Raw genomic sequence first — 12,614 nt, 5'->3', positions numbered from 1 at the left:
ATAGCGGTGCTAAGCAATAACGCCTTTCCCTGTGGTCTCCTCCTCTCTCTTCCCTCTTCCTGCCATGCCGAGGCCCCAGCCACAGCCAGTATGAAAAGGATATTAGGCTCAACACTCCCCAAACACTCCAATCGGAAGTGTACAAGTTTTATCCATGGTGCAACTCCACAGTCCTTTACAGGGAAAGGATGAACAGGCTTCCATTCCACAGCCACAGTTAAATAAAGGACAGGGAGATATGGTCCCAAATGGCACCCTATTCCCTATGTAGTGCACTACTTTTGACCAGGTCCCATAGGATGCCATTTAGGACACAAACATACCCTATGCTTCTACTGAAAGGAGGTTTATTTATTTGACTGTTAATAAAAGCTGCGTAAAATGTTATGGGACCTGGGACGTTACATTGAAAAGGATGTATTCTGTAACCGTCTTTCACCTGAGGCGAGAACAAGCAAAGAAAGGATCCTCTCTGTTCTGAAAACTCAACCTCAATACCCACGACGCAAACAAACACCCACGACAAAAAAATAGTCACTGGCAGATACTACAACCACAATTCCCTTTAATACATCCGCAGCGCTGACTAATTTGGGTTCAACGGTTCTGAAGAGTCACGCTAACCGACCTCATGTCCATTCCAGAACACTGACATGACCAGGGGAGAGCTTTAGAAACCGGGCCGGGAATTGAATTAAGGCCGTTCCTCCATTACTGAAATTGATTCACGCACTTCAGAGCAATGAGGCTCTGCGGTACTGTAGAGCTGGGGAGAGAAACTGTTCCAGACAACAAGGGTAAGTCGAGAGCCACACAGCTCAGATATTAGCCAGTCTTGGAAGCAATAGACTGTCTCAGTTAGTTCCAGACACCTGGGGTATTCATGTATTGGCTCATTTTTGGAGGAGTAGCGGTTTGGCATGGTGTGTGTGTGTGTGTGTGTGTGTGTGCGTGTGGGTGTGTGACAAAGGCTGCCCAATTCTGATATTTTTTTCCCTAATTGGTCTTTTGACCAATCCGATTAGCTCTGAAAAAGATCTGATGTGATTGATCAAAAGACCAATTAGTAGTAGAAAGGCTGTGTTTCCACAGAGAGTTTAACAAAGCAACCCAGACTTTTGAACAGCCTCCAAGGTTACCACTATGGCTCCATCAAAGCCAAAGGAGACTGCCCACTTAGAGAGGAATATGCTGCAGAATACAGAGAGAGCGAGACGGACAGAGAGAAAAAGGTGGTGGTGTGGTGGAGGAGGAGGAGAAGAGAGCAGATTGATAGAGTGGACTGGGCAGAAAAAAGGGACAGTGTGGGAGGGAGGGATGTGTGGAAATAAAGGAGAGAAAGAGTGTTTTAATGGTGTGGTGGGGGTCGGTGAGCAGGCCTGAGAGAGAGAGAGAGAGAGAGAGAGAGAGAGAGAGAGAGAGAGAGAGAGAGAGGAGAGAGAGAGAGAGAGAGAGAGAGAGAGAGAGAGAGAGAGAGAGAGAGAGAGAGAGAGAGAGAGAGAGAGAGAGAGAGAGAGAGAGAGAGAGAGAGAGAGAGAGAGAGAGAGAGAGAGAGAGAGAGAGAGAGAGAGAGAGAGAGAGAGAGAGAGAGAGAGAGAGAGAGAGAGAGAGGAAGAGAGAGAGAGAGAGAAAGAGAGAGGACGAGATAGAGAGAATGAGAGAGAGAAAGAGAGAAAGAGAGAGAAAGAGAGATAGTGTTTTAATTGTGTGGTGGGGGTTGGTAAGCTGGCCAGAGAGAGCGAGTGTTTATTTAAATTTTATTTGACCCCTTTTTTCACCCCAATTTTGTGGTATCCAATTGGTAGTTACAGTCTTGTCTCATCGCTACAACTCCCCTATGGACTCGGGAGAGGCGAAGGTCAAGAGCCATGCGTCCTCCGAAACACAACCCAACCGAGCCGCACTGCTTCTTGACACAATGCACATCAAACCGGAAGCCAGCGGCACCAATGTGTCGGAGGAAACACCGTGCACCTGGCGACCTGGTCAGCGTGCACTGCGCCCGGCCCAAGTGCGAGATGAGACAAGGATATCCCTGCCGACCAAACCCTCCCTAACCCGGACGACACTGGGCCAATTGTGCGCCGCCCCATGGGCCTCCCGGTCATGGCCGGCTGCGACAGAGCCTGGCCTCGAACCCAGAATCTCTGATGGCACAGCTCAGACCACTGCGCCACCCTGGAGGCTAGAGAGTGAGTGTTTTAATGGTGTGGTGAGGGTTGTTGAGCCGGCCTGAGAGAGAGATAGGGCACCTGTGTAGGATAGTGTGTGGGAGTGTGACACTGGGTGAGATATGATGTTTGGTGTATAGGGCAGCGAATAATGTACACAGGCCAAACTCTCTCTCTCTCTCTGTGTGAGTGAGTGAGACACCCACCTTGCCTCCGGCGGCTGCTGATCTTCCTGAAGCAGGTTCCATCACACAGACGGTTGAGCCTCTGTTGTTTGATCAGCTCCATGATCTCTGGCTGGATCTTCTCCCGCAGCTCCCTACAGACCAGAGAGAAACAGTCAGAGACAGAGACGAGTCAGTCACACACACAGAGTGACCAAGAACCAGTCCGTCAGTCACACAGACAGACCAAGAACCAGTCCGTCAGTCACACAGACACTCTGAGAGATGGGTTACGTCAACATAACTTAACAGTTAGTGTTAGTTGAGATTTAATAAAGGGTAGATCAGCATTGAGACCAGGGTCTAACTTACAAGGGAGACCTGGGAACATGAACACAACATGTAACACACATCATGTACGATAATAATATCAATACAATATATACAATATATACAATGAGATGAATCAAAACAAACACAACACTCACACATCACCTCCCTTAAACTCCATGTAAACTGTCCAATGGAAACCAGCGAGTCTAATTTCAAGGTGGCCGAAGGCTATTCCATGAGCCGGTGGCCTAACAACTAAAAGCATTTCCCCCGGGTCAGTGGAGACCAGCGGGTCCTCCAGAACCAGCCAGTCCAGAGAGTGGGTCTGAAAATAGCTGGATCTCCAATTAATTTGTGAGTTGTGTTAGTAGGGTAGACTCTGAAGTAACCAATGCTGGATCAGAGACTCACAGCCAACAGAACTATACAATATGCAGTGAATAAAAATTGTCCACCAACGATAAAACGCAGTGCTGAGTGAAAGGTTTTAAAATGATCACCATAATCAACTACTGGGAGAAGTGTTGCTTGAACAATCTTCCTTATACTATCCAGTCAGGCAGGATTTATTTCTATAGACGAAACCAATCTCAATTCTCAGCCTTTTTTGTCAGTTACAAAGAGATGAATATTCCATGTTTTACCAGATAGACCAATGTTACGTATATAAATAGTGAAGAGAACGAGGCCCCCTGCGGTGCACCTTTCTTGATATTGAGGAAACTAAATTGAATACCGTCAGTAAGCACACAGTGTTTTGTCCGTTAGATAGTTCTGGAACCAATTGCCATATACCTGATTAAGGCCCATTTCAGACAACCTTTGAACAAGTAAGAAATGGACAACTGTATCTAACGTTATCTGATACCGTTATTAAACGGACCATTATCTCTCCTTCGACAGGTCAAGAAATAAGGCAGCACAATGACGTGTATAATTCAAACAACATCGACATCCTCAAAGACAAGTGTAGCTGCTGAAACAGTGCTATGTCCCGGTCTAAAACCAGATTGGTGCTCATTACGAATACAAATAGAAGTTAAAAACGTTTGTCAAGGCAACATACAGTTGAAATAGGAAGTTTACATACACTTAGATTGGAGTCATTAAAAACTCATTTTTCAACCACACTTTTTCAACCACTCAACCAATTTCTTGTTAACAAACTATAGTTTTGGCAAGTCGGTTAGGACATCTACTTTGTGCATGTCACATGTCATTTTTCCAACAATTGTTTACAGACGGATTATTTCACTTATAATTCACACTAAATTGACTGTGCCTTTAAACAGCATGGAAAATTCCAGAAGATTATGTCATGGCTTTAGAAGCTTCTGATAGGCTAATTGACATAATTTGAGTCAATTGGAGGTGTACCTGTGGATGTATTTCAGGGCCTACCTTTAAACTCAGTGCCTCTGCTGGACAACATGGGAAAATCTAAATAAATCAGCCAAGAGCTCAGCCAATAAGTATAAACACCATGGGACCACGCAGTCGTCATACCGCTCAGGAAGGAGACGCGCTCTGTTTCCTAGAGATGAACGTGCTTTGGTGCGAAAAGTGCAAATCTATTCCAGAACAGCAAAGGACCGTGTAAAGATGCTGGAGGAAACAGGTACAAAAGTATCTATATCCACAGTAAAACGAGTTCTATATCGACATAACCTGAAAGGCCGCTCAGCAAGGAAGGAGCCACTGCTCCAAAACCGCCACAAAAGAGCCAGACTACGGTTTGCAACTGCACATGGGGACAAAGATTGTACTTTTTGGAGAAATGTCCTTGGTCTGATGAAGGAAAAATTGAATTGTTTGGCCATAATGACCATTGTTGTGTTTGGAAGAAAAAGGGGGAGGCCTGCAAGCCGAAGAACAACATTCTATCCGTGAAGCACGGGGTGGCAGCATCATGTTGTGGGGGTGCTTTGCTGCAGGAGGGACTGGTGCACTTCACAAAATAGATGGCACCATGAGGTAGGAAAATTATGTGGATATATTGAAGCAACATCTCAAGACATCATTCAGGAAGTTAAAGCTTGGTCGCAAATGGGTCTTCCAAATGGACAATGACCCCAAGCATACTTCCAAAGTTGTGGCAAAATGGCTTAAGGACAACAAAGTCAAGGTATTGGAGTGGCCATCACAAAGCCCTGACCTCACTCCTATCGAAAATTTGTGTACAGAACTGAAAACGCGTGTGCGAGCAAGGAGGCCTACAAATCTGACTCAGTTACACCAGCTCTGTCAGGAGGAATGGGCCAAAATTCCCCCAATTTATTGTGGGAAGCTTGTGGAAGGCTAGCCAAAACATTTGACCCAAGTTAAACAATTTAAAGGCAATGCTACCAAATACTAATTGAGTGTATGTAAACTTCTGACCCACTGGGAATGTGATGAAAGAAATAAAAGCTGAAATAAATCACTCTATTATTCTGACATTTCACATTCTTAAAATAAAGTGGTGATCCTAACTGATCTAAGACAGGGACTTTTTACTTGGATTAAATGTCAGGAATTGTGAAAAACTCAGTTTAAATGTATTTGGCTAAGGTGTATGTAAACTTCCGACTTCAACTGTAGCTCTGGCAAGGCAAGATAGTTTGGAAATTGGACGGTCGTTATCCAAGTCAGCCATTGTGTAGCTCTTAGGGATAACCCCAGGAATTCTGCAGTAAGTAGTGCAGAAAGATGCAGCAGATAGGGATCAAGTGTGTCAGCCCCAGTGTATTATTATATATTTTTTTACATCGATCTTCAATAAGGCATATCATGTTGCATCAATGTATTTGATCAATTTGGAAAAAGTCCTCGATATAGCTACATCATTGTCATCTCAGTTGAATTTTCAACAAAAATTATTTGGTTGGTTTATTTTATCTTAATTTGGGATAGGGGGCAGCATTTTCACGTTCGAATGAAAAGCGTTCCCAGAGTAAACTGCCTGCAACTCAGGCCCAGAAGCTAATATTTGCATATTATTAGTAGATTTGGATAGTTTCTAAAACAGTTTGAATGATGTCTGTGAGTATAACAGAACACATATGGCAGGCAAAAACCTGAGATAAATCCAACCAGGAAGTGGGAAATCTGAGGTTTGTAGGTTTTCAACTCATTGCCTATCGAATATACACTGTCTATGGGTCATATTGCACTTCCTAAGGCTTCCACTAGATCAACAGTCTTTAGAATGTTGTTTGAGGCTTCTACTGTGAAGTGGGGGCGAATGAGAGCTGTTTCAACCAGGTGTCTGACTGAAGGCCATGAGCTGATCACGCGCGCACCCGTGAGAGCGACCTGCATTCCATTGCATATCTAAAGACAAAGGAATTCTCCAGTTGGAACATTATTGAAGATTTATTTTAAAAACATCCTAACGATTGATTCTATACATCGGTTGACATGTTTCTACCAACTGTAATATAACTTTTTGAACTTTTCATCTGAACTTTCGCCTGGACTTGCCCGCACCTCGTGAGTTTGGATTTGTTTGCGAAACGCGCAAACAAAAAGGAGGTATTTGGACATAAATTATGGACTTTATTGAACAAGTCAAACATTTATTGTGGAACTGGGGTTCCTGGGAGTGCATTCAGATGAAGATAATCAAAGGTAAGTGAATATTTATAACGCTATTTCTGACTTTTACTGACTCCACAACATGGCGGGTATCTGTATGGCTTGTTTTTGTGTCTGAGCTCCATACTCAGATTATTGCATGGTTTGCTTTTTCCGTAAAGTTTTTTTGAAATCTGACACAGCGGTTGCATTGAGAAGTATATCTATAATTCTGTGCATAATACTTGTATCTTTTATCAAAGTTTATGATGAGTATTTCTGTAAATTGATGTGGCTCTCTGCAAATTCGACAGATGTTTTCGAGGCACAACATTACTGAACATAACGCACCAATGTAAACTGAGATTTTTGGATATAAATATGAACTTTATCGAACAAAACATACATGTATTGTGTAACATGAAGTCCTATGAGTGCCATCTGATGAAGATCATCAAAGGTTAGTGATTAATTTTATCTTTATTTCTGCTTTTTGTGACTCCTCTCTTTGGCTGGAAAATGGCTGTATGTGACTAAGCTCTGACCTAACATAATCATATGGTGTGTTTTCGCTGTAAAGCCCTTTTCAAATCGGACACGATGGGTAGATTAACAAAAAGTTAAGCTTTAATTTGGTGTATTGCACTTGTGAATGTATGAAAGTTAAATATTTCAAAAAAATATTTTTGAATTTCGCGCTCTGCCTTTTCAGCGGATGTTGTCGAGGGGTCCCTTAACGCTTAGAAATGTAGTGGAAACCTTCTAAATGTAGTGGACACCTTCTAAATGTAGTGGACACCTTCTAAATGTAGTGGACACCTTCTAAATGTAGTGGACACCTTCTAAATGTAGTGGACACCTTCTAAATGTAGTGGACACCTTCTAAATGTAGTGGACACCGTCTAAATTTGACACTGTTAGACTGACTGGCCACAGACTGTGTGTGTGTGCGCGTGTGTGTGTGAAAGAGAGAGCCCCCCTCTCCACCCCATCCAATCCCCACAGTCTCATTACCGAGGAGGGCGCTGCACAGTGCCCTGCTGTGATCCCTGTCATGTGGACTAACATGTAGGTTTCTCTGCGTGTTCTGTCTCTGGTATGAAAGATATGAACACAGCCCCTAACAGCTAGCCAACATTAATTATACATACAACCTATTGACTGGAGAAACCTGCAGTGCCCACACAGTCCTACAGCTCACCAGCCAATCAGGACGCTGCTGTGGAGCTGACAGCCAATAAGAGGGCTGCTGTGGATCGATCTGACAACCAATGAGAGGGCTGCTGTGGAGCGAACAGACAATTAGAGGGCAGTCCAATCAGATTTTCTCTTTCTCATTACGTCAGTTTCTCTGTGCCTTTCCCGAGCCGTTATTTTCACTGCAGCTCTGTGCTTTCAGATCATCAGTGGACCTGGGGTGATGTTTCCCCTAGGTACATATCTAGGATAATCTCCCCTCCACCAATTCAATCCTTAAACATTAGTGGGAAAATGCTAAACTGGCTCAAGATCAGAGTCTTGGGTCAACGTCACCCTACTCTGATAACGAACTGTCGGGGAGAGGGGGATGCTAAGGAATGGATTCAGGTCCCATACATGTAATGACAGATCGTTAATTTTCTGTATAGCATTTGGTTGGGAATGATCTATATGGCTGGACACCCATAGTGAGATTGTCATTATCTGTGGCAGGTTCTGTGTCTCTCAGATGTTTTGGCACGGCCATTTCATAAATCAGATTCATTACAGCTCAAAGTCATTCTCTCCTTGCCTCTGAAAATCATCTGCAACTGAGTTAACTAAAATGAGCTCTTTCAAAGATAATACTCTGGAATGTAGTTGGAAGAGTATGAAGTGGCAGGGCCCACTGAGATGAGAGTGGAATGCAAACACTCATGGAAATGCAGTTTATATAGAAGTGTGGAATATTGAACGAAAATTCTATAGAGGATTTGAGAATAAATTATGAATGACTTTTTTCCCCTTCTATACATTAAGATGCGGACAAACACTTTCTCTCAAAGGTTTCTTCTGCATGTCATATTAATTCCTTATAAAGATCCTGTTTAAAATTAGCTAGTCGAATTTGAATGAATGCCTTTACAGAATGTAAATATTACACAGGTCTTTCTTTATAGCACATTGTAAACCTAACACTGGAACAACACTTGCCGAAACCTTTAACGTTTACCAGCCAAATAAAACAAAAAAATCAGCCTACCCGGCAGAGCAAATCAAATGCACCTAAAGGTCTACCGCTGACCAATCAGATAACTCAGATCAACGTGTATGCACAGATCTAGTGTCAGACTGTAAAAATGTCCTCGATGCACAGCAAAGTTGATGTGAGATTTCAAAGCTTTTAGAACCATGACCAGAGAGAGACAAAACAAAACCAACAAAGAGCTGCTGTTTTTATGAGTAAGTTAATGTTCAACAGTTTTATTAGCCATAAAATGTGTTTTTCCATAAGCTTGCATTGTTATTATTTGCGGCTTGTCTTTTTTATTATCAAGGAATATTTCACTTTCTCTGGTCATAGAAATTTCGCCATCAGCTGGAAGACTGTCCCCTTATCTCAGAGGGAGAGAGGAGGCTTCACTGCTGCCCCCTCCACTCAGACTGACCATCAGCTGGAAGACTGTCCCCTTATCTCAGCAGAGGGAGAGAGGAGGCTTCACTGCTGCCCCCTCCACTCAGACTGACCATCAGCTGGAAGACTGTCCCCTTGTCTCAGCAGAGGGAGAGAGGAGGCTTCACTGCTGCCCCCTCCACTCAGACTGACCATCAGCTGGAAGACTGTCCCCTTGTCTCAGCAGAGGGAGGGAGGAGGCTTCACTGCTGCCCCCTCCACTCAGACTGACCATCAGCTGGAAGACTGTCCCCTTATCTCAGCAGAGGGAGAGAGGAGGCTTCACTGCTGCCCCCTCCACTCAGACTGACCATCAGCTGGAAGACTGTCCCCTTGTCTCAGCAGAGGGAGGGAGGAGGCTTCACTGCTGCCCCCTCCACTCAGACTGACCATCAGCTGGAAGACTGTCCCCTTATCTCAGCAGAGGGAGAGAGGAGGCTTCACTGCTGCCCCCTCCACTCAGACTGACCATCAGCTGGAAGACTGTCCCCTTATCTCAGCAGAGGGAGAGAGGAGGCTTCACTGCTGCCCCCTCCACTCAGACTGACCATCAGCTGGAAGACTGTCCCCTTGTCTCAGCAGAGGGAGAGAGGAGGCTTCACTGCTGCCCCCTCCACTCAGACTGACCATCAGCTGGAAGACTGTCCCCTTGTCTCAGCAGAGGGAGGGAGGAGGCTTCACTGCTGCCCCCTCCACTCAGACTGACCATCAGCTGGAAGACTGTCCCCTTATCTCAGCAGAGGGAGAGGGGGGGCTTCACTGCTGCCCCCTCCACTCAGACTGACCATCAGCTGGAAGACTGTCCCCTTATCTCAGCAGAGGGAGGGAGGAGGCTTCACTGCTGCCCCCTCCACTCAGACTGACCATCAGCTGGAAGACTGTCCCCTTGTCTCAGCAGAGGGAGAGAGGAGGCTTCACTGCTGCCCCCTCCACTCAGACTGACCATCAGCTGGAAGACTGTCCCCTTGTCTCAGCAGAGGGAGAGAGGAGGCTTCACTGCTGCCCCCTCCACTCAGACTGACCATCAGCTGGAAGACTGTCCCCTTATCTCAGCAGAGGGAGGGAGGAGGCTTCACTGCTGCCCCCTCCACTCAGACTGACCATCAGCTGGAAGACTGTCCCCTTATCTCAGCAGAGGGAGGGAGGAGGCTTCACTGCTGCCCCCTCCACTCAGACTGACCATCAGCTGGAAGACTCCCTTATCTCAGCAGAGGGAGGGAGGAGGCTTCACTGCTGCCCCCTCCACTCAGACTGACCATCAGCTGGAAGACTGTCCCCTTATCTCAGCAGAGGGAGGGAGGAGGCTTCACTGCTGCCCCCTCCACTCAGTCTGACCATCAGCTGGAAGACTCCCTTATCTCTGAGAAGAACAACATTTTACAAAAAAAAAGAAATCTGAGTGGTAGATCTCAGCTTGCATTTTGACTCAAAGGAATATTGACTCAAAAAGGAATATTTACTCAGAAAGGAATATTGACTCAGAAAGGAATATTGACTCAGAAAGGAATATTGACTCAGAAAAGGTTGTTGACCACTGCTGCAGCCTAAAAAGAACTTAATGGGGTACTGACTCTGAATACCATTTGTAGGCAAATCAGATTATAATGCAGATTTTCAATCATGAGGGGAACGGAATGCATGCGTCTGATGCAGCATATGTCAATAGCTGAATTTAGTTTGTTTTTTTTATAATAAAAAGGGGGTGAAATAAAGGAGGAATGGAGGTATATTAAATGTGTGTTAACGAAAGTGTTTCCTTTCTTCCACAGTCATATTGTCTGTCGTTCCCTTTGTTTCCTTTCTTCCACAGTCATATTGTCTCTCGTTCCCTTTGTTTCCTTTCTTCCACAGTCATATTGTCTCTCGTTCCCTTTGTTTCCTTTCTTCCAGAGTCATATTGTCTCTCGTTCCCTTTGTTTCCTTTCTTCCAGAGTCATATTGTCTCTCGTTCCCTTTGTTTCCTTTCTTCCACAGTCATATTGTCTCTCGTTCCCTTTGTTTCCTTTCTTCCACAGTCATATTGTCTCTCGTTCCCTTTGTTTCCTTTCTTCCACAGTCATATTGTCTCTCGTTCCCTTTCTTCCAGTCATATTGTCTCTCGTTCCCTTTGTTTCCTTTCTTCCACAGTCATATTGTCTCTCGTTCCCTTTGTTTCCTTTCTTCCAGAGTCATATTGTCTCTCGTTCCCTTTGTTTCCTTTCTTCCACAGTCATATTGTCTCTCGTTCCCTTTGTTTCCTTTCTTCCACAGTCATATTGTCTCTCGTTCCCTTTGTTTCCTTTCTTCCACAGTCATATTGTCTCTCGTTCCCTTTTTTTCCACAGTCATATTGTCTCTCGTTCCCTTTTCCCTTCTTCCACAGTCATATTGTCTCTCGTTCCCTTTTTTTCCACAGTCATATTGTCTCTCGTTCCCTTTTCCTTTCTTCCACAGTCATATTGTCTCTCATTCCCTTTGTTTCCTTTCTTCCAGTCATATTGTCTCTCGTTCCCTTTGTTTCCTTTCTTCCACAGTCATATTTTCTCTCATTCCCTTTGTTTTGGTCTTTATTTGGACTGGTTAAAGAATAGGGCATCATGAGAAGATTTATGTCATGAATATTAGCAGCTATTTTCTTTCTTCAATCTCACAGGCGTCATGTTTTAGTCCTCTTTTTAACGAAGGATTGGTTACATCTACCTAATGAATATCACTGATTCCTTCCTTTCTCAGGCAGTAATATCACTGATTCCTTCCTTTCTCAGGCAGTAATATCACTGATTCCTTCCTTTCTCAGGCAGTAATATCACTGATTCCTTCCTTTCTCAGGCAGTAATATCACTGATTCCTTCCTTTCTCAGGCAGTAAAATCACTGATTCCTTCCTTTCTCAGGCAGTAAAATCACTGATTCCTTCCTTTCTCAGGCAGTAATAACACACACACACACACACACACTCCATTGACTCACAGGATGGGGCGGGACTGGAAGTCTTCTTGGTTCATCCTCTCAGACTGGCGTATCTTCAGGATCTCAGTATAACTCAGGTTCTGCAGGCGACTCTTTAACTGGTCCAGGGAATTAGGCTTCTGTGTCAGCGCTCGCATGATCTGCTCTCTTACCACCTGCATCACCTGGGAGGAGAAGAAAGAGGGGGATTTAGACGAGGGGAGAGGTGGTAAGAACTTCGATGTCTGGATAGGTAGAGAAGGAAATCTAGGCTACACATTTGGGTCCGGTTTCCCAGACAGATTCATCTTAGACCTGGTCCAAAAGCATTCTCAATGGAGGTTCTTCGTTCTAGGACTAGGATGAATCTGTGTCTAGGAAACAGTCTCATGATGTGATATAAATACGCCGTTGTGCAAAGGCACATTAAATGGAGGAAAACAATTATTTACTCGCACACATACAGTTATATGAATACATAACACTTTCACATCACTGTTCGGAGCTTTCGGGGCAAACATCCCATCTCCTCAAAAAGTTTGCTCTTGAGGACGTTTGCAGAGCTCCTGAGGGAGAGAGAGAGAGCCAAGGAACCTCTGGGAAACAGTCATTTAAAACAGAGCACAAAACACTAGAGAATTGTATTTACTTTATTTAACAAGGCAAGTCAATGACGGTCTACCCCGACCAAACCCGGACGACGCTGGGCCAATTATGTGCCGTTCTATGGGACTCCCAATCACGGCCAGATGTGATACAGCATGGATTCGAACCAGGGACTGTAGTGGCGTCTCTTGCACAAAGATGCAGTGACTTAGACTCCTGCGCCACT

The 12,614-nt window shown here is 44.6% G+C and overlaps 1 protein-coding gene and 1 pseudogene across 1 annotated transcript in view; both read right to left on the bottom strand.

Annotated features, from left to right (window-relative positions):
* LOC116352773 (engulfment and cell motility protein 1-like) overlaps positions 1 to 11,913 on the bottom strand; it is a 20,837-nt pseudogene extending 8,924 nt beyond the window's left edge.
* LOC109907194 (engulfment and cell motility protein 1-like) overlaps positions 11,800 to 12,614 on the bottom strand; it is a 119,046-nt gene continuing 118,231 nt past the window's right edge. Inside the window, exon 17 of the mRNA XM_031795143.1 lies at positions 11,800 to 11,967. Within this exon, the coding sequence (XP_031651003.1) occupies positions 11,800 to 11,967 (168 nt within the window). The remainder of the gene's footprint in view (positions 11,968 to 12,614) is intronic.

This window comes from Oncorhynchus kisutch, linkage group LG17 (genome assembly GCF_002021735.2).
Source record: "Oncorhynchus kisutch isolate 150728-3 linkage group LG17, Okis_V2, whole genome shotgun sequence".
NCBI classification, from domain to species: domain Eukaryota; kingdom Metazoa; phylum Chordata; class Actinopteri; order Salmoniformes; family Salmonidae; genus Oncorhynchus; species Oncorhynchus kisutch.
Note: the sequence above shows the minus strand (reverse complement) of the source record. Positions and strands in the feature narration are given on the sequence as shown.